The following is a 24,833-nucleotide window of genomic DNA, read 5'->3' as shown; positions in this document are numbered from 1 at the left end:
GGCAGGGGAGGAGAAGCACCAGCTCTGTGCTCAGAGGACCAGCCGGGGAGGAGAAGCACCAGCTCTGTGCTCAGAGGACCAGCCGGGGAGGAGAAGCACCAGCTCTGTGCTCGGAGGACCAGGCAGGGGAGGAGAAGCACCAGCTCTGTGCTCAGAGGACCAGCCGGGGAGGAGAAGCACCAGCTCTGTGCTCAGAGGACCAGGCAGAGGAGGAGAAGCACCAGCTCTGTGCTCAGGGGACCAGCCGGGGAGGAGAAGCACCAGCTCTGTGCTCAGAGGACCAGGCAGAGGAGGAGAAGCACCAGCTCTGTGCTCAGGGGATCAGCCGGGGAGCAGAAGCACCAGCTCTGTGCTCAGAGGACCAGGCAGGGGAGCAGAAGCACCAGCTCTGTGCTCAGAGGACCAGGCAGGGGAGGAGAAGCACCAGCTCTGTGCTCAGAGGACCAGCCGGGGAGGAGAAGCACCAGCTCTGTGCTCAGAGGACCAGGCAGAGGAGGAGAAGCACCAGCTCTGTGCTCAGGGGACCAGCCGGGGAGGAGAAGCACCAGCTCTGTGCTCAGAGGACCAGGCAGAGGAGGAGAAGCACCAGCTCTGTGCTCAGGGGACCAGCCGGGGAGCAGAAGCACCAGCTCTGTGCTCAGAGGACCAGGCAGGGGAGCAGAAGCACCAGCTCTGTGCTCAGGGGACCAGCCGGGGAGGAGAAGCACCAGCTCTGTGCTAGGAGGACCAGGCAGGGGAGGAGAAGCACCAGCTCTGTGCTCAGAGGACCAGGCAGGGGAGGAGAAGCACCAGCTCTGTGCTCAGAGGACCAGCCGGGGAGGAGAAGCACCAGCTCTGTGCTCGGAGGACCAGGCAGGGGAGGAGAAGCACCAGCTCTGTGCTCAGAGGACCAGCCGGGGAGGAGAAGCACCAGCTCTGTGCTCGGAGGACCAGGCAGGGGAGGAGAAGCACCAGCTCTGTGCTCAGGGGACCAGCCGGGGAGGAGAAGCACCAGCTCTGTGCTCAGAGGACCAGCCGGGGAGGAGAAGCACCAGCTCTGTGCTCAGAGGACCAGGCAGAGGAGGAGAAGCACCAGCTCTGTGCTCAGGGGACCAGCCGGGGAGGAGAAGCACCAGCTCTGTGCTCAGAGGACCAGCCGGGGAGGAGAAGCACCAGCTCTGTGCTCAGAGGACCAGGCAGGGGAGGAGAAGGACCAGCTCTGTGCTCAGGGGACCAGCCGGGGAGGAGAAGCACCAGCTCTGTGCTCAGAGGACCAGCCGGGGAGGAGAAGCACCAGCTCTGTGCTCGGAGGACCAGGCAGGGGAGGAGAAGCACCAGCTCTGTGCTCAGAGGACCAGGCAGAGGAGGAGAAGCACCAGCTCTGTGCTCAGGGGACCAGCCGGGGAGCAGAAGCACCAGCTCTGTGCTCGGAGGACCAGGCAGGGGAGGAGAAGCACCAGCTCTGTGCTCGGAGGACCAGGCAGGGGAGCAGAAGCACCAGCTCTGTGCTCGGAGGACCAGGCAGAGGAGAAGCACCAGCTCTGTGCTCAGGGGACCAGCCGGGGAGGAGAAGCACCAGCTCTGTGCTCAGAGGACCAGGCAGGGGAGGAGAAGGACCAGCTCTGTGCTCGGAAGGCCAGGCAGGGGAGGAGAAGGACCAGCTCTGTGCTCAGAGGACCAGGCAGGGGAGGAGAAGGACCAGCTCTGTGCTCAGAGGACCAGGCAGGGGAGGAGAAGCACCAGCTCTGTGCTCAGAGGACCAGGCAGGGGAGCAGAAGCACCAGCTCTGTGCTCGGAGGACCAGGCAGGGGAGCAGAAGCACCAGCTCTGTGCTCGGAGGACCAGGCAGGGGAGCAGAAGCACCAGCTCTGTGCTCGGAGGACCAGGCAGGGGAGGAGAAGGACCAGCTCTATGCTCAGAGGACCAGCCAGGGGAGGAGAAGCACCAGCTCTGTGCTCAGAGGACCAGCCAGGGGAGGAGAAGCGCTGACGGGGCTAACGTAACATTATTAAAGTAGCTGTAGGGAATTTTTAAACCACCTCTTTGTCCCCCTCTGTCCCTCCCCGAGTCTGGGATAAAATGGGGCCCATAGGAAGGTGCCCGGTGAGCCCAGCAGAAGCTAAGCTGCTCGACGTCCTTGTCCCCCAGAGCAAAATACTCCTTATGCCTTAAAAACACAAAGCTCTGGGATGCCCCTCAGACCAGAGGAGGCACGGTTCGAATAAATCACACAATATAGAAATAGGGAAGAATATGTCATTTTCTGAATCTCTTCGCTGACCCACATCCCACCCCCTCCGTGAAATTTCTGTTGGTTGATGGCTTCCACCCAACCTGGCTCCCACTGACCATGGCTAGGGCCTCAGAGACCCTTGGGCCTTTTCCAGAATGTCTTGTCTGATTTTGGGGTAGTTGGGGTGCTCCCTGAGGACCTTGGACAAAGAGAGAAAGGGTGTGAAACCATGGGGTAGGCCCCCTGCCACTACCCCACGCCCTCCCTGCCCGTGCTGGGGGCTCACATTGTGGCAGACTTCGATGGCCTCCACGAACCTCTTGCCCTTCAAGTAGTTGAAAGCTAGCTTGAAGCCTGTCCAAGGGCAGAGAGAATACAGACCGTGGGTGGCACCCCAGTGACCTGAGTACCCCTCTGTCCCACAAACGGCCAGAATCCAGGCCTTGAGCCCCGGGGTCAGGGTGGTGGTCCTGCTGCCGACTCCCTCCCGCACCCGTGCGGTCCTTGGCAGACGTTCTTACCAACGGCGGGGTTGGTGTAGTGACTGTACTTCCAGGCCAGCTCGTAGTTGGCGGCTGCGTCCTTGTAAGACTGCTCCTTCTCCATGATGAAGCCCATGTACTCATAGGCCTTACAGCAGGACTACGGAGAAGGCAGGTCAGCGCCTCTGCAGAGGGGAGGCCACATCCGGTCCCCGCGCCCGGGCACCCCCAAACCCTCCTGGCCTGAGTGACCTCTGCACGCCCCTTGACCCACTCTCTCCCCTGTTCCATGTTCCCCCTTGGCTGCCCGACCTTCTACGCCTCTCCTTGCCTTGCCCCCTCTTCCCATCCTCTTGCTGTCCTGTCTCTTCTCATCCTGCTCCTGTCCTGCACCTGCTCCACCCTAGACACCCGCCGGGGCCGGCGCCCGCGCCCCTGCCTTGTTGTACTGCACGCAGCGCCGCAGCAGCTCCGAGGCCAGGTCGAACTTGCCGCTCTGGCAGTGGATGTCAGCCAGCAGGAGCCAGCTCTTCTCCAGGTCCTCGCCCTCCGCCAGCGCCCACGGGGCCTTGGCCAGGCGCTTCAACTGTGTGCGCGCCTTGGGGACCTGCTTCAGCAGCATGTAGGCCTGTGCCATGGCCAGCAGCGCGCAGACGCTGTCCTTCTGCGTGCCAGGTGAGAAGCAGACACCTGCGCTGGGACCCGCAACCTCTCCTGCCCGCCCGCCCGCCCGCCCGCCTGCCCGGCCGGCGCACCTCCGCCTGTGCCATCTCGATGAAGGTCCCCAGCGCGGCCTCCACGTTCTCCTTCTCCCGGGTGGCCAGCAGACAGAGGCCCTGCAGCAGCCGCAGCTGGGTCTGGCCCCAGGCAGTGTGCGGGTAGAACTCACGCAGCAGCTTCTCAGCGGTGCGCACGCCATGCTGCTCTGCCTCCTTCCTGCCCGAGGAGCTGCAGGCCGGACCTCTGGTGAGCCAGAGGCCACCAGCTGCCTGCAACGCCCTCACCTTATCTGGACCCAGAGGCCACAGCCTCTATTCCCCCAGGGTCCCGCCCCCGCCTGCAGGGGCCAGCCAGGTCCTCACCTGCTCTCAGCCGCGTGGTTGTGGAAAGCCTCTCCTCCCACGATCTCATTGTCTGGGTTCAGACAGATCTGCACCATGTAGTAGGTGGCACTCTGGCCCCACGTGCTGTCCTTGCGAGCTTTGTTGAGGAACTTCAGAGCCTCATTGGGCTGCCCTATATACCTGTAGTGGGGGAGATGGAGAAACAGCCCAGGGAGTGCAGGGGCCACTCACTGGGTCTGCAGAGCAGGAGTGGATGGCTGATCTCCCCGTTTGCTGGTCTGGAAGCTGAACTTCTGCTTCCCTGAGCTGAGCAGAAGCCCAGCGTGCCCGCTGAGGAGAAAGCCTCCCAGCCTAGCCGCAGGACACCCCCTCACCAGTGGTAGATGCCTGTGCAGTAGTTGAACCCTGGCTCCAAAAGCACTCGGCTAGACTGCTTCTTGGCCAGGTCGAAGAAGGCAGAGGCGTCTTCGAGTTTGCCACTTCTTCGTAGCAGATCAATGAGCTTATTCAGTACAGAAAAATTGTCTGAAATGAGAGAGCAGAGATCCCCAGGCTGGGAGGAGCAGGGAGGACCGGGAGGCAGGGACATTCCAGCACCTCCAGTGTCTCCGCGGGTCTCCAGTGTTGACAGAATAATGATAATGATGCTTAAGAGTAGTAATAATAGCAGCTAACAGTTATACTGAACCTGACATTAAGTGGATTACCTGTATATTAACTACACAATGGAGCAGTTACTCTTATTGTTCCCATTTTACAGATGAGGAAATGAGACACAAAGAAGTTAAGAAATCTGCCAAAGGTTACCCAGCTGATAAGAGGAAGACCGGGATTCAGACCTAGACATTCTGGCTCCGGGACCCACACTCCTGACAGCTCTGATCTGCGGGGCCTCTGGGCAGACCGCTGGGACCTGCTCGTCTGGCGCCTCCTCGCCTCCTCCGGCAGGCAGTGGGGGAGGGGTTCGCCGCACTGAGAGGCAGTGGAGCTACAAACCAGGGGAGAAGTTCTGGCCACTTCCAGGTGGCTGTGGTCTCCGAAGGGGATTTGTGTCGATCCTCAGTGTCTGTGATTTGGGGACAGACAGGCTGTCCTGGGTCCAGTGCCAAGCACTGCCCGGCCTGAGACCAGGAACTGGCCCCGTGGACTAGGGAAGGACCAGCGCGTTCTATCGGGGCTTTATCAGTTTCCTGCCTCTCTGGGAACAATCGGAGAGGAAGGGGCTTCCCTGCCCGGTCAGGAAGGAGGGGAGAGGGCCCACCCTTCTGGGGAGAGCAGCCCTGGCCTGGTGGGAACCGGCCAGGCACTCCCAGTGGGCGGGCGCCATGCGGGCATCTACCTGGCATTTTCTCCAGGACTTGGTGGTAGAGGTTGATGGCAGCTTCGTATTTCTGTTTTCTAAACATCAGGTCAGCCATCATCTATGGGAAGACACACAGTGCTCCCAGATTCCTGACAGCAGCTTTGGGGGGGGGGCACTGGGGGGGAGGGGGAAGGAGGGAAAGGAGAAGAGGTAGCCTCCCACAGGAGGAGCCCAGAAGGTGGGGCTGCTTGTGGGAAGTAGGGGGTGGGGCAGGCCTGGGGGAAGGATGGAAGTGGGAAGGGAAGGCCAGGGGTGGACACCAGTGGGACCTTGACAGCCCCTTCACCAGGCCTGAGAACTGCCAGCTCAGCAGTGGAGGTAGAAGGGGGGCTCTTCTCTTCTGCTGGGGTGGCCCTGGAGGTGGTCTGGGTGACAGGGATAAGCAGGTCTGCGGTGGGGGGCGTCCCACACACTTTCCCAAGTCCCAGGAACCGGTCCCAGCCTGGCCTTCACCAACTGTGGGTGTGGTTTCCCCTGGAGTGAATCAACCTCCCCGCCGCCCCTGGATCGTCCCAGGAGGTAGATGCTGCCCCCTGCTGCCAGCCCACCCTCCAGTCTGAAGGACAGCAGAGTCTCCTCTGCCCCGCAGGCCTGGGGGCTGCATCAGCCAGGCTCTGAGGTTAGGGGGCTTGGCAGCGGCCTGCGGTGGTCCTGGGGAGCCTGGGGAGGCCAGGGAAGAGGCCAGGGGGCCTCTCACCACCGAGGCCTTCTCATGGTTCTTCTCGGTCTCCAGGAGGGCAGCACAGTGCTGCTCACACAGGTCCAGGTGCCCCTGGAGCAGGGAGATCCGTGCCAGCTCCAGCACCACCTGGAACAGACCGGGTGCAATGAACCAACCAGGAACGTCGTGGAGAGACTCGGGGTGGGGGGATGCTTGTTCTCGCGTACCCCAGCTCTATCAGCTCTGCTTCCAAAACAAGTCTCAACCCCCCTGGAAGACTGGCCTTCCTCTTCTCCCACCCAATACTCCTGCCCTGCGCTTCCCTAACGACCCTCTCAGAGGGGGGGCCAGTTAACTCGCGCTCATCCCTCCGCTTTAACTCTGACCTCACCCGCCCTGGGAAGCCCTCTGCACCCCAGATGGGACAGGTGCTCCTCTTCCGTCCCCAGAGTGTCCTGACCCACACACAGGCACAGATCATGGCCCTGGAACTTCATGTGCCTGTCTGCTGCCCGAGGCATATTCCACGGGCAGGGCCAGGTCTGGCCTCACTGTGTCTCCAGGGCCTAGCGTAGTACTGGGCACGCACTAGGAATCTGTTAGATGAGTCCACATTCAATGAATGAGCGGGTCTGTCACTAAGCTTTCCGTTTATTCCCTTAGCGGGAACTCCAGCCACCATTCCCTAACTGGAGCCACATCTCCCTCACGACTCCAAACCCCTTGGAAACAGCCTGGGCTTCATGCCCGGAGTCCCTGGCAGCCACCCTCTCATTGTCTCCCCACCTCCACCGGGAATCTGAAGTCGCCAGACTAACATGAATTTCAGCACCGTCTTCCCCACTCCACCCTCCACAAATGGCTGTCAAAGTGGGCCTTCCAGCCTTGCTGGGGGCGGGGGGTCTGCTAGAGCAGGCTCCTCACATCTAGGGTCCCATGCCCTTATACCTGAGCTCCTCGGGGAGGCACTGAGAAGGAGCTGGCCTCTGCCCTGGTCAGGGAGCTTGGCAGGGCACTGTGCCCCAAGATCAGGAGCAAAGTCTGGCTTTGAGGACCCCACCTGATTGTCAATGGGCGAGTAGGAGAGGGCATCCTTGTAAGACCGCACCGCCTTGGCATACTCCTTCTCTGCCAGGTAGTACTCCCCGAACTGGATGCAGATGGAGGCTGCCAGCTGCTTCTGGGAGGGGATCATCTCTGGCTGCTCCAGGGGAACGCGCTTCAGTATCCGAGACTGGAGGTCCAGGGCCTTGGGAAACCAGGAAACTCGGATCAGAAACCGGGAGCCTGTGTGCCAGACATCAGGCCAAGTCCCCAGCTCCCCTTGCAGAGCCTGCATCTTAGAAAGGGCATCTCAAGTGCCCTTGTGCAGGCCTGGGTCACTCTGGACATGCAAGGCCACTGGCTGTGAGGGCTCAGGAGGCAAGCTGGCACTGCCTCCGGGCAGGAGCAGAACAAAGGCACGCACACAACATGCTCTATTGGACTCCACAGGTCTGCCTGCTTCCATCACGCCGAGGCGCTTAATGGGTCTGATTTGCTTAGGCCGCCCTACAGGCTGGAACAGGTGCACAGTAGGCATTCAATGCAAACTGTGTGTTGATGGATGCATTTGTTCTGAATACTGCCCTGCTGGGAAGTTGAGGCAGCTCCCTCAAATGTCCATGGCATGCAACGACCAGGTGAGTAGCTAGAGAGCACTAAGGCAAGAGGAAATGATGATGTCAGGGTTAAGTGTTAGGAAGAGAGCACAACTCAGCACTGGGCTCCCCAGGGGCCAAGCAGAGGCATGGGAACCCCTCGGCAAACCGTGGAATAAACCAAGCAGTCAGAGAGTGGACTCTCCCTCTGCAGCCACAGAATGTCCCCCAGGAACAGGTGCCAGGCCACCTCCCTGGGTAGAAAGAGTGAGGGAGGCAGGCAGGAATGGCCAGGAGCTGCCATTAGGGGCAGCCCGGTGGGGAAAACGCATGGGTTGGGACTGGCCTACTCTGGTTCAAATCCCAGCTCCACCACTCACTAGCAGTGGTACTTTGGGCACATTTCTTAATCTCTTTGAGCCCTACCTGTTGAATAGCAATGTCACAGTGCTTTTCCCAAAGGGCTACTGTGAAGATTAAATAAGAAAGCAAAAGGCCTAGTACAGAATCCAGCATAAAGCTACGGGCATTGTCCGTTATCATCACCACCAGCATCCTTGAGGACAAAGGCATTATCTTGCCCCTGCCTTCTCCAGCCCCGTCCAGCCAGGCTTAGAACACTTTGGTGCAGCTTAAATGAATGAGCAAGGGTGAGGGAGTAAAGGGGAGGTAGGACTCAGAGGTGTAACCAAGTCCTCTTTTGAGAACCAAGCCTAGAGACTTCCGAACATTTAGTCCTGTCCTTCCCTCTTCAGCTCCATCAGAAAATGGCAGATAAAGAGCTTACGTCTACCCATCAATTACCTTGTTCAAGGTTTCCAGCACATCGTCTTTTTTATGGCTCTTGTAAACCTTTGCCAGCAAAAGTAAGCACTTGACATCATTCATCATGGATGGGATGTCTGTGACTGCAAAATGGAAACGTGTTTTAGTGTTATCTGCCCCTTGGGAAGCCGGGGATGAGGAGGGCGCTGGGTTCGGGACCTCAGCTAGTGCCCCTCCCCTGCACCATCTGGAAGAGAAGAGAGGACAGGTCGGCCAATCGGCCTCCTCCAGTGCTAGGGGAGTGGGTGAGAACGCAGCCTCACCTAGGTCATGTTCCAGTGCCTGCTTCAAAACTTTTTCTGCTTTGTTGAACTTCTTTAACTTCAGGAGCAGTTCAGCCAGATCACAGCATAGGAAGTCCTGCCCACTAATCTTCTGGGCAGCCTCATAATAATTAATTGCCTTAGTGCAAACAGAAAACGCTGGCATCAGGTCTGGTTCTACGCTTGAGTGCCTCACACTGTGTTCCCCTCACCCGTGGGCCCCTCCAGAACACAGAAGCCTAAGATGAAAAGGTCCTCCCAGCTGGCAGGGCTCACGCTTCGTCCTGAGCAGGTGTGGGAGTGGTGGAGAGTTGCTGAGTTCTCCCCTTGGCACCCCATTCATCAGGGAGCTAGGGGGAAACTCAGTCACTCCCCTTCCACCCAGACCCTCCCACCCATGCTCCCTTCTTCATCCTCCCTGCTGGGCTGGTCCTCCCCACCTCTCCCCACCCAGCCCAGCCTGACCTTGGTGTACTGGTGGGTCTTCACATAAGCTTGCCCAATTCTGCTGATCAGGGAGGCGTCGTGTGGGTTCTTTCTATAGGCCTCGTCATAGACTTCTAGGGCCTTCTCGGGCTGGTGGGGAAAGTGTCGAGGTCTCCCTCTCCTCTCCCACTGGAGAAGTGAGAATGGGTAGGGGGGAGGGTGGGACACTGGCAAGGCCATGAGGCCCTTTGTTCACCTCCTGAATGTTCATGAAAGCATCGCCCAGTAGCAGGCTGCTGTGGGGACCAGGCAGATGTTCACAGAGCTCCCTGCAAAAGTAACCAACAGCTTATCTCAGACCTGTGCATTCTTCATATTCCTGAATCCGTCTCCTCCTCTTCTTTCCACTAATTCTGGCTGACATTCAGTCATCGAATCACTCATTCATTCACTGACCCAATGCCCACTGAAAGTGCAGTGTGCATGAGGCATTGTGCTAGCTGCCTCAGTTCGGGCTCTCATCTGTCCCCTGGACCGTGGCCAGAGCCTCCCCCCATTCCTCTGGCCTCCACCCAGCCCCAGACCCCTCTGCATGAGGCAGCCACACCACTCTCTCCATAACTCCAACCTGACCATGTCACTCCCTGTTTCTGGTTTCCCGCTGCCGTTGGGATAGTCTCCCCTACCCCGCCCAGCACTCCCCTTCCACCCGAATTGTCTAGCTGGAGTTTCCTGAGGAGAGGGACTGGGAAGGTTCCATCCGGGTCCCAATGTCAAATCACAGACAGCGGCTTGGGGCTTCCAATCCACTCTCCATCCTCCTTCGCCTCACATTAGTCACATCCAAGTCAGTGGACATTTCCTCAAGGACGGGCAGAGCCAGGGGTTCGGGGGGGGAAGTGCATTCCCAGGCTTCCCCCCAGAAGGTGAGCTACACAAGGGGATGCAAGCAGGGCTCAGGGCCAGTTCACTTTAGTGTCCTCAGAACTCGGCAACCAGCCAGCCTGGCTGACCTACCACGCTCACGTTCTAGCCCATGGGAAGTTTCATACTTTTCAGCAACCACCACCAGAGAGGACGCTGCCGGTGCACTGCCTGCAGCTCACCGGTAGCATCCGATGTAGAGGCCGATGTCCTTGCGGTTCTGCAGGTAGATACTGGCCATCTTCTCCTTGGCTTCTGTGTAGTAGGGCTGCTTGGGCGTGATGTTTCTGAGCATGCTCAGCGCCATGTCCACGTTCCCCTTGCTCAGGGCCAGGTCCACGTTGGCGATGGTGATGCGGATCTCCTCTGGTGTGCCGCTGAACTCGTTGATGGCATCTTGCATGACCTTGGTGGCCTCATGCTAAGATATAGGAACCCAACAGACCCTCTGTTTGCTGCCGCCCACCACAGGTGGCCCGACGACACTTAAAACCTCTTTTAGGAAACTTAAAGCAATCAGCCTTCCCAACCTGGCCCGGGAGAGATGAAACACGGAGACAGCTGGGAGCCGTCCTGCTACGTGGAAGCCAAGCTCAGGGTGACCACCTCCGCCCATGGAGCGAGCGGCTTCGGTGCAGAAAGAAGAGAGATCACTTTGGTGCCCAGGGCCGTTGTTCTTGGAGGGCAGGGGGAAGATGCCCAGCTGGCTGGGGGGTACAGAAATCCCCAACTTCCTGTTCTCTCCCTCCTCAGTGTCTCCCCATGGGGGACTTACAACGCATCTCCTTGAACTCCCCTACTTTCGATCACAGATATTTGAATGTTGTAGTATTGGGCACATGGAAGTCTCTATATTTTTATTATATCTGTACTCTTATTTTTACTGTTTTTATTGATTGTTTAGAGAGAGAAGGGAGAGATAGAAACATTGATGTGAGCATCATAGACCTGTTGCCTCCTGCATACCACCTACTGGGGATCGAGCCTGCAACTGGGTATGTGCCCTGACCAGAAATTGAAGTGGGACCTCTCAGTCCATGGGATGACGCTCGATCCACTGAGCCGCACCGGGCGGGCTCTTGATTGTTATAATAAGATACTTTCTTCGCCCATTTTGGTGCTCTTTGCTTGCATTCAGCCTTCTCAGCATTTCTTCCTCAACCTCTGCTTTCTGTTTGTTTGTCTGGTATGTTCGTACCAACTTCTAACTTTTATTCGGGGCCCTTTGGGTTTTAGGGTATAGGTGGTAGGGGTTCCGTGGTTTAGGTCAACGTGAATGTCTTTTTCATTTAAGAGGCACAGTTACTTCATTTACATTTTGTTATCACAGATAATGTGTTCTTGGGCTTCTGTGAATTTATTGTGTTTTCCTGTTTATATGCAGAACAAGCCTCTGACGTGTGGCCTTGCCGTTCTTCCTAACCTTGATGAACGTGGCAAAAATAGCCTTTCTCTTTCTACTCATAACCATCTTTCTATCAAGAAATATTCTGTATAACCTTTATTTTATACTCTTCTCTGTAAAGATGGGAGAATTAGCATATATATAGTACCCCCACTGCCATTTCTCCTCATCCTTCTCCCTGGGTGTTTTCATAGGATATTACTGCTATTTTGACTTCAATGACTTTTATTTCAAGAACTTTGCTATTCTACTGGCTTAGAGTCAAACTTACTGTAGTTCTTTCGATGTAATTATATTTAAATTTATTTAGATTAGTTCTGTTTATATTAATTTAATTCTGTCCTCTTGTACCTCATTTTACCCCATTCATAAAAATTTCATTTTATTTCATGTTTTGGTTGCCTGTATATCTATGAAGAGATTTTTCAAAAATGTTTAAGTAACAGCATAATTCTTGAATTGTTCCATTTTTAGTGTCCTGTATTGCTTTCGTATGTGAAAGACATCATGGGGACATCCTTTTCCCCTCTACACTTTGTAAATATTGTTCCATTGTGTCCCCGAGTTTAGTATTGTTGAGGAAAAGTCTGAGGCCAAATTGATTTTTTTCTCCTGGTGGGTAACATGCTCTCTACCTAGATACATGCAGGAATCTTTACTCATATTGTTCATCCTTGATTTCCAAAACTTCATTAGGATATTACTATCAGGATATTTCTTGGTCTTAATAATTTACTGCTATGTATCCAATACAGGAAGACTTTTAAAATTTTTGTTTTTATTGATTCTGAGAGAGAGAGAGAGACAGACAGACAGACAGATGGACAGACTGAACCACTGTTCTACCCATCTATGAATTCATTGGTTGACTCTTTTTTTGTTGTTTTGTTAATCATCACCCGAGGATATTTTTTCCATTGATTTTTAGAGACAGTGGTAGGGAGGGGGAGGGAGGAAGAGAGAGAGAGAAACATAGATGTGAGAGAGACCTATCAATTGGTCGCCTCCTGAACAAGCCCTGGCCGGGGCTAGGGATCGAACCTGCAACCCAGGTCCCAGGTACATGCCCTTGATCAGAATCGAACCCGAAACCCTCGGGACACGGGTTGACACTCTAACCACTGAGTCACACCAGTCAGGGCTCATTGGCTGACTTCTGCGTGTACCCTGACCAGGGTCAAACCTGTTACCTCGGCGTATAGGGACAACACTCTAACTGAGCTACCCAGCCGGGGCTCAGAGCCTTTCTGCGTTGTGACGGCGTCTTCCCCAGAGGAACTGCTCTCCTACTACATCCTGAGTGCTTTCTGTGCCCCACCGGTTCTCTCCTCCTCAGGAACATGGGCTGTGCCTTTGTTGGGGACCTGTTGTCTCTCTCATCATCATCATCCTCTTACATCACTCCACTTTCCTGGTTTTCTCAACCCTTTCTCCGGTCAGAGAGCTTCAGCCAGGGCTAGCCTACTTGCCTCTCTTTCTCAGGAAATTGTGACTTTGTAACAGTATCACTGCTTTCTGTGGTCAAGCTCTCTAACTCTGCCAGCTGACATTCTGTCTTTCTCTGTTTCACTAGGACCCCTTTCTTGATCTTTCGTGTTCTATTTTGAGCTCATTTTACAAACTCCATGTTCTTTTTCTTTTCTCTGAGTGCAGAAAAGTTTTTTGAGAAAAATATCACTTCTATTTTTTATAGTACTCTTTCTCCTAAAGTATTATCTTGCCTTTTGTCTATTTCTTCCTCCCTTCCTTCTTTCCACAACCTGTAGTTCCATGTTGGACCCCTTCTGATCACCACGTCCTCTAAGGAACAGCTTCATCTTTGCCCTTTCTCACGAACTGGGAAGCGTGTCCCCTTAGCTTTCTCGCTTTGGGGGGGCAGCCTTTCCAAGAAGCTAGGGTCCGGGTGGGAGCCGCTGGCTCACAGATCTGTTATCTTGGCTGAGCGAGCCACGAAACTGATACCAGCTTATTTCCCTCCTCACTTTCCTCCGGCCCCCCACCCTGCGGAAGGGTCATGAACAGAGAAAACCACGAGCATTTCGGAAGGGAGTTCTCGTGCAGTAGCCCTGCCCTTCTATGGGCTGGATGTGGGTTCCTCCAGGAATGTCCCTGCTTTTCCTGTGGCTTGACCACATCCCCAGTTCAGAAAGTTTCAAGCAAATGCCAGGACCTCAGGCCCCCCACTCACCGCACCCTGCTTTCTCTCTGTCGCCCACGGTGACTTCTGAAAGGACGGGGCCCGTGGCCTGTTCTCCTATCCCAGCCCCCATCACAGTGCCTGGCATACAGCAGGTCCTCCATCCACAGCTGAACAAATGACTGACTGTCCCCTCCTCTGAGAGGCAGCTGTTCTCTGATTTTGTCACAGATGGAGATTCCCTCTCTACTTTTAATTCTTTTGTTCCTTTTGGCAGATTTAAGGGAGGGAAGTACCATAAACAGGGTTCCACATTCCCACCTTTGCCCAGAAGGCAATTTTTAACTTTAAGGAGAAAAGGCCTCATGGACTGATTCCCTTGCTGTGCCAGGACCATTACACCCTTTCCTGGTGAGCGGGTGAGGCCAGTGAGGCCTGGGAGCATGCTGAGTCCAGCTCCCCCACCCCTGGCTTTGCCCCTGCCTGACCTTCCAAGACCCGGGGCTGCCTCTCCCAGGCTGTGGACGGCACAACTCCAAGGGGACATGGGACGAAGCTCACGGTGTGAGGGCAGGTGTGCGTCACCCAGTCTGCACGGCCGCCTGCGGTGCACCCGAGGGGCCTGTGTGCTCCCTCCCTGAGCGGCTAACGGGGACAGTGAGGCAGGCAGGGCACACACCAGGCTGGGACTTTGTCTTGAGGGCAATGGGAGCCACTGAGGCCTTGTGGGCAGGAGAGATACGCTCTCAAATGAAGAAGGGCTCAACTAATAGCCCAAGTGAATATTAGTCAGAAACAAAAGCCCTGGTGCCCAGGCCTACCCCGGGCCTCAGGCATGGCCCAGTCCCAAGGGTAAAGAGCCTGGCCTTTCTTACCAGCTCCCCGTTCATCCGGAGGGCGTCCGCCAGTTCCAGTAAGATGGACACCCGCTCGCTGGGCTGCACGGACGGCCCGCGGACCTTCTTGCCTTCTTCCATCTTCAGAGTTGGTAATTTGATGATCATTTTCAGGGTCTTTATGGCTTCTGGGTAGTCCCCAGACTTACTGAGGGCCCTGGCCTTGATGAAGTGGTACAGGGGGTGGTCTCGGACCTAGACGAGCAGAACAGAGTGGGCTCCAGGCCCGCAGGAGCCCACTGGGCCTGCCCCCACCTTGTGCCAGCAGAGGGGCATGAGGGGTACGGGTCGCTCCCGGGGCTTTTCTCCCAAGGCGCGTGGGGACCACTAGCTGGTTCTGGGATGCTGAGTGGTGACAGGGCGCCGAGGACCTCACCTGGAAGTTGTGGCTGACGCCCAGCTCTAAGCAGTGGGAGCACATAGCAAAGTTGCCTTGAGCCAAGGAGATCTGGGACAGGAGCAGGTGGGCGTCCACGGAGGTGGGGTCGAGCTCCAGGCAGCGCTGCACGGTGCTCTGGGCATTCTCCAGCTCTCCTGGAAAGACAGACGGACCTCGTCCAGGGTGCCCTGGGGACGCCAGGGGCCCAGTGTGTAAGGGCAGAATGAGTTTTCCAGGTCCTGTTGCCAAGGTGGGCATTGTACCAGGTCTGCTCCGCTTCACTCAGAAGTCTCCTAAAATGAGAACTACACAGGTGTGTGAAACTCACACCTCAGTTAACACCTCCCTTCTCTCTGTAACCCTGGGGAGACAGCTGTCACTCACAGCTGCATCTGGAAGCTCCGGAGAGCACGTAGGTCTCGATTCCCACCCCTCCGAGCCGATCGGAGCCTAATAATAAGAGCCTAATAATAACGGCAACCACACTCGCCACAGTTCGTGAAGCACCTGCTCAATGCCAACACGCAAAGCACTTTACAAAGGCTGGTTCAACAGTTGCCCAGCCCTGCAAGGTTGGTATTGTTATCCTTGTTTTTTAGATGTAAGACTGGGATTCCGGTGACAGAAGTCATGGAGCTGGGAAGGGACAAAGTCAGCATTTATACCAGGGTCCTCCAGCTCCGGAGGAGGCTGTGACTGCCCTGGCACTGTGGGGCGGAGGCCTCCCTGCAGCCAGGCTGGCCCTTAGCAGTGGCAGTGGCGTCCTAGGGGTGGGGTGCAGCGAGCTGGGAGGAGGGCCCTCCTCCCTCAGCAGCCAGGTCCCTCAACAGCTCCTGCTCCAGGAAAAACAAAAATTGAAAACACAAGCTCAGAGGTCACTGGAGGCTGGGAGCAAAACATGCCATGGCCAGCCAGGGCCCTCAGCAGCAGCCAGGGCCCTCTACCACGTAGCCTGGTGGGTGGGCACACCCGCTCCTGGGTCCAGAAATCCCTGCTCCTTCCCTGTGTGCTGCAGAAATGTGAAGATGTTGCCATGGCAACACAGGCAGCTGGAGACCTTGCTTTGGCCCTAAACCTGCTGGCAGCTGCCAGCCCCCCTGGGGCACTGCTGCTCTCGCCTTGTGCCCAGGAGACCTTGAAGCTGTGGGTAAACCTGGTGCCCAGACGAACACTGGGAAGACCGAGGATGAAGACGGGTGCCCTCAGCAGACTGCAACCCCCACAGTGCCGCACCCGAAGGCAGACACAGCCCATGGCACTCAGATCCTTTGGAAGCCCCCTCATAACAGAGATCAGCTTGGCTCAGGCAGCAGGGGTGAAAGGCCGCAGGGAGAGGGAGGGAGGGAGAGAGACGGCGGGAGGGGACCCGCAAGGGTTCTCTCCCTCTTCCCCTCCCTCTCTCTAGGATCTGGGCCTTGCGATGGGAGAAGGAAGCCACCCTGGCCACCCGGAGGCTCTGAAGGACTAACGGCACAGGGTGCCACCTCTCCATGAGGCCTTCCTGACCGCCTGTTAAAAACTGCAACCCTGCCAACCCCACCCCTGCTTTAGTTTTCTCCTAACAAACAATACAACGTGCTTAGCTGATAGCTTTCCTGGACGGCAAACCCCACGAGGGACTTTCTGCCTATTTGACCACCACTGCACCCTATAGGAGCAGAGCCCTGCATGCGATGGAAGCCCGGTGACCATCGCCTGGCACAGCCAAGCGCCCAGCCAAAGGCCTGGGCGGGAGAGACCCCTGCTGGTGAGGGAGGTCAGGAAGGTTCTGGGGGATTGGAGGCTGGAAGGAATGAATGGACAGGCCTGGTGAGTGTGAGTGTGTATTAGTGTGTGAGTGAGTGAGTGAGTGTGAGTGTGTGAGTGTGTGTGTGTGTGTGTGTGTAGTATCCCAGGCAGGGAGCCCGTGGACACTAACCCAGGGGCACAAGTCCCACCAGGTGTCTGCATAGATGAACAGATGTGGGAGGATACAAGTCCCCAGCTGGCCACCAGGACCCCCAGGCTCACCTGAGAGATACTTGACCTGAGCCATCACATACAAGGGGTCGATCAGAGCTGGTGCTGCTTTCAGTACAGGGTTCAAGATCACAGTGACTTGTTTCAGAAGCGGAGACACGATCTGGCCCGGCGAGCGGGGCTGTAGGGACGGGGATCTGGCTGTGAGGTTGGCCCCCTTCTAAGAGCGACTCCTGGAGTCTCAGAAGCAAGCCTCCCAGGGAAGGAACTCAGCTCCAGACACATTTATTCTCCACTCTGTACTACCTGGTGCCAGAGCATGAGTCCAGGAACGGGGACTCTGTTTCATCCGGGCTGTGTCCCGAGTACCCTGCTTGGTGTCTGGCGCACAGCAGTGCACTCAGTAAACATTTGTGGGGTGACTCATCATGAGGCATGAGGGTATATTAGGCATGTCAGATATGATCCTTGCTCACAAGGAATCTCGACTGGCTGGGAAAGCAGGACCAACAAGTCAAGACTAACTTACTTCTTAGAAGACTTCTGGCAAAAGGAGCCCAGTTCTTCTCTGGGACAAAGGCTGGGGCATGGGCTGGGGCCCTGCTCCAAGTAAGGTCCCTGGACCAGCAGCACTGGCATCACCTGGGGGCTTGTTCCAGATGCAGGGCTCCTACCACCGCGTCAGTACCTGCCCTGGAACAGCTCCCAGGTGACCTGCGTGCTGCCTGTGCAAGCTGCAGACTGGCCAGGGAGGTCCCTGCCTCTGTCCAGACCGTACTCCAGACCCCCCCTCCCCCACCATGAAGGTGTGCCTTCCTCTAACCTGCTTGGGGCAGAAGAGCAAGTACTCCCTGGCGATGCAGACCAGGAAGAGGGGGTCCAGCTTTTCAAAGTACTCGGAGCCCAGCGGGAGGCCCTGCATGCCCGAGAAGTGCAGCTCCACCGCCTCCCGCAGGAGCGTCGTGACCTCCTGCTCTGCCCTGTGCTTCTTGGACGCCAGAAGGGCTTGGAGGAAAACCAGCACCTGTGGAGGCAGGCCCAGAGCGTGGCACCAACACCAGCTGCGCAGAGTTGGTAGATGAGGGTGAAGCAGAGGTCCAGGCCATTTGGCTGCTCTCTCCTGGAGGTTGGGGGTGGAGGGAGGGGAACACACTCCAGGAGCAACCCAAGCCCCAGGGCGCTCTGACCTCAGACTTCCCCAGGGACTGCTGCACCTCCTTCAGGAATTCCAGCTGGTGCTCGGCCTCCTCCAGGTGGCCCTCTAAGATCTGGCCCCAGATGATCCCTGGGAATGGAACAGAACCCTGATGAGTAGCCAGCAGTCCAGCAGGCCAAGGAGCACGGTGAGACCGTGGAAGGAAGGGTCCCTGGGCAGGAACCTTCCCAACATCTTCATAAACTTAAAGAGGGATACATGCTCACCGCAGAGAATTCGAAGCCTAGGGCAAAGTAGAAAAATGCCCCGAGCTCGTGCTCTGGCTTTAACTGTGTCTCTCTCCAGAGGTAACCACCAGGAACAAATTGATTATTAATGTATACACGTATTTTCCCCATCAGCTCATACAAATCTACCCCATTCTCTTTAATGAAGACATACTATTCCACTGTGGGTGTAACCATTTATTTAACTACTGTCTTACTGAAGGACACCTCATCTCACATTTAGTTTGTTTTCAATGCTTACATATTGCAAGGCTACGGTGAACATGCTGTGTGTGTTCCAATTCCTGCAGTAGAGTTGGTAGGTCAAAGAACAGGCATCTCTAAAATACTGATAGATAAGACCAGCTTGTCCTCCAAAGACATTTGAATTAACAGGACTCCTCACACCCTCGCAGACACGCTTTACTCTGTCAGTCTAAAAAATGAATTCTAGCCCAGCCCGTGTGGCTCGGTGGTTGAGCGTTGACCCATGCACCAAGAGGTTTCTGGTTCGATTCCTGGTCAGGACACATGCCCAGGTTGTGGGCCCGATCCCCAGTGGGGGGCATGCAAGAGGCGGCCAATCAATGTTCTCGCTCAGCGTGTTTCTACCTCCCTCTCACTTCCCCTTTCTCTAAAATCAATAAAGGAAATAAATAAATAAATAAATAAATAAATAAATAAATAAATAGTGAATTCTAACTTGTTTCAATTCACATTTTTTTGACTATTAGGAATAATGTACATCTTTTCATATATTTAATGGCCTTTTCTACTATGAATTTTCTATTCACAGCGTTTTCCTGTTTTTCTTTTGGAGTGATTTTTCTCTCTCTACCTATATTGAGATTATTAAGTCTCTGTAGCAAACATTTTTCTGTGAGTTTGCTATTTATCTTGTAACTATTTTTAGTGTCTTTTGCCATCCACTAAATGTCTACATAGTCAAATCAGTAAAACATTTTTCTTTCCAGTTTCTGCGTTTGTGGTCATGCTTAGAATCCTCCAGGGGACCCAAGTCCAATTGAATGTTTATGTTTAAATACTTAATTCATCTGGAATGTATTTATTTTAAATATGTTTTTATTGATTTTTTTTTTTTTTTTTTTTTGAGAGAGAGAATGAAACCGGAATCTGTCAGTCATGGGACGATGCTCAATCCACTGAGCCACACTGGCCGGGCTGGAATTTATTTTTGAGTATAGTGTGAGATGGAGATTTCCCTTTAGTTTTTTTCTTCCTTCTTTTTATATTTTTATTGATTTTTAGAAAGGGAAGAAGGGAGAGGGAGAAATAGAAATATCAATGAGAGAGACACATTGATCAGCTGCCTCCTGCACGACCCCCACTGGAGACTGAGCCAGCAACTTGGGCATGTGACCTGACCGGGAATTGAACCAGCGACCTCTTGGTTCATGGGTCGACACTCAACACTGAGCCACACCGGCTGGGCCCGTTTCGTTTTTTCTTAATGGATAACCAGATATCCAACCATGAGTTCTTGAAACTCTATTGGTTTGAAGTGTCATCTTTCTCATAAGACCTGTTTCTGTCCCATTTTATCTGTTTATTCCAGCTTTGGCTTCAAGCTGGCTTAACTACTGTTGTTTTGAGTAGAATTTGAATTTGGGAGGACACTCCTTCTGTTTCTCCTATTCTGTTAGAGATGTTTCCTGGCCATTTTGGTGTATTTATTCCTGACTGTCTTCCTAATCACCATCTTGGTTTTCAGTGATATCTGTCCTGCAATTTGGCCCATCCATGGAATTTTTTCCTTCGCAATCACATTTAAAATTTTTGACATCTCATTTTTATTCTCTGTATTTTTTCACAGTAGCATGTTCTTTACTCAATGACATAATGGCCTCCGGAGCCAGCTGACTCTGGGGGTGTTCTGTGGGGGAGTCTTCTCTGTGCCCGGCCATGGCCTGGCACATCCCACTCGGCCCCTCATTCAAACCGCCAGACTTACGAGAGGACCAGACGAATGAGTCTAGCAGCTGGGCAGATTTCCCAAACTGGTAAGGAGACTGGTTTCCTCAATGGGCCAGAGAAGACGGGACTCCAGGCGGCCCGTGGGTGGGCTGGGCCTGGGCTGGTGTGTGGGGGACTGTCCTGCGGACTTCCCTTCTGGCTGACCAGCTGGGGCTCTCCTTTGCACAAGGAAATAGGGAAGGACTCAGTCTGGTGGAAGAATGTTTTGGGGGATTTTGCCTACGTGCCGAGAAGCCAAGTCTTTCTGTCCTTCGCGTCCCTGTGGTGGTGGGAAATCACTGGGGCTCTGCTTCCTCCAGAGTCTCCTGATTCCGTCTCTGGTCATCAGTAACCCTCCCGCTATCTCACGGGACGCCCCACGGCGTATTCTGCTCCCAGCCTCTGGCCATCCTGAGCTCGGGTTTTCCAGTGTTCTTTCCTGGGGCGATCTGGGGAAAGCCCGGCTACTCAGTCTGCCGGAGCCGCCTCTGCCCCTGCGGGCTCGCGGGCTCCAGACTTGGAGTGTCTGCGCGTTTGACGCTACTGCTTTGCATCTTCTAGAAACGGGAAGTTCTAACGTTTCTGGTCTACTGACAGCGCCTTCCCCCATTTCTGTGACTGCATGCATCTCTTTCAAACGTCTTCCATTATTTTCATGGGATTTGGGGATGAGGAAGAGGCGTGGATGGAGGAGTCAGCCTGACGTGTTGAACCACAGATGGAGGCCGACCCCTCTGACAATTGCCTGGCACCGATGAGGAGCCTGGAGTGTAGACGGAAGTGACTTGCCCCCAAAGACACAGCTCCTCCGAGCCAGGGCACGAGGCAGGCCCGCCTTGAGCACTGGACGGTGCAGCTTCCTCACCCCAAACGAAATACTATATAAAGGGGGGGCATCTGGTCAGACGGGGAAGTAAACCTCTTGGAACTACTGGGGGCCACCCGGCTCAGGGGCCTGTGGAGGGAGGGTCTGCAGAGGCGAGGCTGGAGGCTCTGGGCGGGCATGCTGGGAGGACTGCCTCCAACACTGGCCTTGGGCTGAGCAGAGGCAGGGCCGACCGAGCAGAAGGGGCAGGCTGTCCAGGGGGTCAGAGTGTGGACATCGGAGGTCTGACGTAGGTCCGAGTGGCTTTGAACACACTTTTAAGAATTTCTGTGCCTCTTACGTCTAAGCTTGTAGATTCATGGAAAGGCATCCTGTCATACAATGCACCCCCAAACTCACACACCCTCTGGGTACAATGCTTCCCCATACTTCTCTTTTGGATCCAGGAAGCCACCCTGCTTGGCTCCTAATACTTGCCCCGCCCACCCCCCCAGTCTGCAAAGACCTGTCAAGGCAGCCACGCTGTTTTCGTCCAGTTTCATGGCCTCTGAGTACCACATAGACGCCTCTTTCACTTGGTCCTGCAGGATGAAGAGGTAGCCCAGCTCTATGGCCATGTGCGTGTAGGAGGGTGTGGTCATGAAGGTGCGTTCGATGAAGCTACACACTAGCTGTAGAATCACCTGGTGCCTCCCACACTGCAAGGAATGGACACACGGGGATGGGGAGACCAGTCAGTCTAGCCTGTCTGAACAAGGCCATGTCAGAATCGGGGGACACTTTGTGGAGCTCAGGAGAGCCTCAGAGGGACCCTATGTCAGGCAGCTGGGTCTGCATGGCTGATCGGCTCCCAAAGAACCTCCCACTGGTCACATCTGTGGAACCTGTGCCACAGGAACCGGCCCCCTGTCTGGCCACAGCAATTGGTCCAAAGAGTCACCACGAGGTTTTTAAAAAACTGAAGCTGGTGACAGAGCCAGCTCCCCGTGTCCCACTGGCAGGAAGTGGCCCCAAAGGCTGCAAGCAGCCACATTCCGACACGTGTTGAGAACGAGGCAGAGAGACTCAAGCACAGATGAGGGGGGGAGGGTATCCCGGTGGCATTCGGTGTCCCAGTTCCAGTCCCTGGGCCGAGCGCTGGCCCTGTTCTTACGGCAAGTCCTTCTAGTAAACCCTGCTTCGGGGCTGACAGTCGGACTGTTTGGTGGCCTGGTCTGTCTGCACCTTGCTGACGTCAGAGAGGCCTTCCAGGCAGGCCAGCCTCCCCAGTCACTCCACAGAGTGCAGAGTTGGGTGCACAGCACCCCTGGGCTAGAGTTGGGCGTAGCTCTGCCATCAACAGCCACCCTACCCCCCTCTTTCCCCAAGAGGCGCCTCCTGCTCTAAAAGCACAGCCAGACCCCATCTCCCCGATCTTCTTAGCATCTCTGAGGGGCACCTGGGCCAGGGATGTGGAGCCCACATGATGCGGGTATTGGCCAGAGCCAGGTAGGGGCCACGGGCTGTGGGCGGCCAAGGACGAACCAGAGAGAGGAAAGGCGGGTACACAGGGAGCGTCCAGGGGGACCTATGAGGACACAGTGAGGATAGTAGTTCAGAACCCAGAAAAAAGCCTCCTTACCAGTCTGCTAACCACAAGAACTTTTTTGAGATGGAGGCTTGGATTTTGGGGTTCTCTTGTCTCTAGCGCCTTAATCAGATTTCTAACGTGATCGGCAGCCTGCAGGGACGAAACAGACAATGTCAAAGGCAACCTGACGCATACCCATGCCTGAGTGCCAGCCCCAGAGGTTCAGATTTGACTGGACTTGGGGGTCCAGGCACTGGCACTGTTTCAGAGCCCCAAGGGTGAACTCTCAGGAATACCGTCAACCCAAGAGCCCCTTGCATCTGGGAAGAGAAGCTGCCTTTTCAGACCCACTCAGCAGAGCCCGGAGGCAGCTGACCACCTGGGCTGGCCCAGGAGCAAGTGGTCAGGATGGGGCCCTGGCCCTGAGCCTCTGCTCTGTTGTGACGAGTCACCCCACGGGTGCCTCTCTCATTCCAGTGAATCCTCCCAATGGCCTTGGTGTTTTTTTTTTTAATCCTCAACCGAGGATATTTTTCCATTTTTTTTGTGAGAGGGAGAGAGAGGAAGAGAGGGAGAGAGAGAGAGAAACATCGATGTGAGAGAGACCCATTGACTGGTTGCCTCCCGCACGACCCCAACCAGGGCCAGGCACTAACTGCAACCGAGATATGTGCCCTTGACTGGAATCGAACCTGCAACTCATGGGTCCGCGGGCCGATGCTCTAACTGCTGAGCCAAACCGGCCAGGGCTTCCCAATGGCCTTGTCAGTCAATGTTAACTGAATTTTCCAGTCCAGCAGGTTCAGAAAGGTTAGGGAATTTCCCCAAGGTTACCCGGCCAACTAGGGGACGGACTCCAATGCCTGTGTTCTTTCCCACTGACTCCTCTGCCCACTCCCCCCAGGAATAGGGAGTTCTCGGGTCCCAGCTGCCAAGAAGTGCGAGAAGAGATTAGAACTGGGTATCCTGGGCTGGGGCGAGGCTAGATCCCAGGGTGGGAGGTGGGGGCAAAGGAAGGGATTATATGCTAACTCTGCGGGTGAAACTATCCCTCAAGCCAGGCCCCAGGAGGTCTTGCCCAGGGCGCTGGGTCTCAGGGAGCTGAGGATAGGCCTGTTCTCTTGTTACCGAGGGACAACGCTTGGTCCCTTTTCAAGGGTTCCTTCTAAATACAGACTCTCCCCTCCACCTCACCCCACCCCACCAAATCCACAATCCCAGCTGCCTCCTCCAGCCATGACCTCTCTGACCTCTTAGCGACCCTTGCTTCACCACACTCTCCACAAAAGCAATGCATTTATTCAAAAGGCAAGGTTTTGGCTGGAAACACAAACTCTTTTTGGAAATAAGAACCTGCCTGGGCATTGAGGTTTTCATTAAGAATTCTAGGTGTTTTTTACTGCATTTGAGGGCTATTTTGGGTTTCTTTGGAAAACTACAAGGCTTAGGTGCAAGTTTGGGGCAAGGTTGTGCCTGGTGAATATCTGAGCAATTCCAACTATTCCCTTTAAAAAGAAGGAGGTGGTGGGGCCCGGCTGGTGCGGCTCACTGGTTGAACACCGACCCATGCACCAAGAGGTCATGGGTTCAATTCCAGATCAAGGCACATTCCCAGGTTGTGGGCCCAATTCCCAGTGGGGGGCATGCAGGAGGCAGCCAATTGATGTTCTCTCTCATCGATGTTTCTATCTCTCCCTCCTTCTCCCTTCCTCTCGCTATAAAAATTAATAAAGAAAAAAAAATTTTTTTTAAATAAATAAATGAGGGAAGGGGAGGGAGGGGGAGGGGAGTTGGAGAAGAAGAAAGAGGCATTTCCTGAAATCTGATATATAACCAGGACATCTATCAGCTAACATAGATCAAGTTATTATAGTGCACCAAAGACTATTCCAAGTTCTTCTACTTGTCATCTCATTTGGTCTTTATAACAATCTTATCTCCATTTTACAAATGAGGATCCTGGGGCTTAGCCTGGTAGAGATACCTGTGAGGTGCACACAGGGAACACGGTGGCAGAACCAGAGTCAACCCCTCTGCCCGCCTTTGGAACTGTATTGCCCCCCAAACCAAACCAGAGCAGAACTCCTCGGCAGGGAGTACGGGGGAGGGGGAGGCGAAGGGGGGAGCTGAGATCCGAAGCCCTGGGGATGAAGATGCTATGTGGGGTTCCTCCTTGGCTATGTTTATTTCAAGGCTCAACTTCTGAGTCTTGAAAGAACTTACTGCGGTCATGTTTCCTTCTCTTGCGAGCTCATGCACAGCTAGAATTTGGCAGGCATCAATATTTCTTTCATCTTTTTCTAGGATTCTGAAATAGGAAGAGGAGCTACATGAACTGAGAACGTTCCTAGGCAAGGCTAGGATGGGGTGGTGGCGGCAACTTCTGATCGTCTTCCAATATCCAT

The 24,833-nt window shown here is 55.0% G+C and overlaps 1 protein-coding gene across 5 annotated transcripts in view; it reads right to left on the bottom strand.

The window, feature by feature from the left end:
• Window positions 1-2,223: 2,223 nt before the first annotated feature.
• The window catches only part of TTC21A (tetratricopeptide repeat domain 21A), a 33,117-nt gene continuing 10,507 nt past the window's right edge, over window positions 2,224-24,833 (bottom strand). For 2 of the 5 annotated variants that reach the window (XM_036266642.1, XM_036266645.1), the window contains 23 exons: window positions 24,652-24,736; window positions 22,480-22,578; window positions 21,364-21,556; window positions 17,824-17,921; window positions 17,460-17,660; window positions 16,688-16,817; window positions 14,675-14,832; window positions 14,278-14,493; window positions 10,043-10,281; window positions 9,193-9,265; window positions 8,976-9,086; window positions 8,511-8,649; window positions 8,227-8,330; window positions 6,843-7,031; window positions 5,819-5,929; window positions 5,098-5,179; window positions 4,133-4,283; window positions 3,777-3,938; window positions 3,450-3,642; window positions 3,134-3,358; window positions 2,734-2,854; window positions 2,499-2,566; window positions 2,224-2,411 (listed from right to left, as the gene is read on the bottom strand). In XM_036266642.1, the coding sequence (XP_036122535.1) occupies window positions 2,334-2,411; window positions 2,499-2,566; window positions 2,734-2,854; window positions 3,134-3,358; window positions 3,450-3,642; window positions 3,777-3,938; window positions 4,133-4,283; window positions 5,098-5,179; window positions 5,819-5,929; window positions 6,843-7,031; window positions 8,227-8,330; window positions 8,511-8,649; window positions 8,976-9,086; window positions 9,193-9,265; window positions 10,043-10,281; window positions 14,278-14,493; window positions 14,675-14,832; window positions 16,688-16,817; window positions 17,460-17,660; window positions 17,824-17,921; window positions 21,364-21,556; window positions 22,480-22,578; window positions 24,652-24,736 (3,226 nt within the window). In that variant the 3' untranslated portion in view covers window positions 2,224-2,333. Of the gene's footprint in view, window positions 2,412-2,498; window positions 2,567-2,733; window positions 2,855-3,133; window positions 3,359-3,449; window positions 3,643-3,776; window positions 3,939-4,132; window positions 4,284-5,097; window positions 5,180-5,818; window positions 5,930-6,842; window positions 7,032-8,226; window positions 8,331-8,510; window positions 8,650-8,975; window positions 9,087-9,192; window positions 9,266-10,042; window positions 10,282-14,277; window positions 14,494-14,674; window positions 14,833-16,687; window positions 16,818-17,459; window positions 17,661-17,823; window positions 17,922-21,363; window positions 21,557-22,479; window positions 22,579-23,762; window positions 23,764-24,628; window positions 24,737-24,833 lie in introns of all 5 variants that reach the window. The other 3 variants (XM_036266643.1, XM_036266644.1, XR_004960147.1) reach the window with 3 other exon arrangements.

The sequence above is a fragment of the Molossus molossus genome, unplaced genomic scaffold, assembly GCF_014108415.1.
Source record: "Molossus molossus isolate mMolMol1 unplaced genomic scaffold, mMolMol1.p scaffold_m16_p_18, whole genome shotgun sequence".
Lineage (NCBI taxonomy): Eukaryota > Metazoa > Chordata > Mammalia > Chiroptera > Molossidae > Molossus > Molossus molossus.
Note: the sequence above shows the minus strand (reverse complement) of the source record. Positions and strands in the feature narration are given on the sequence as shown.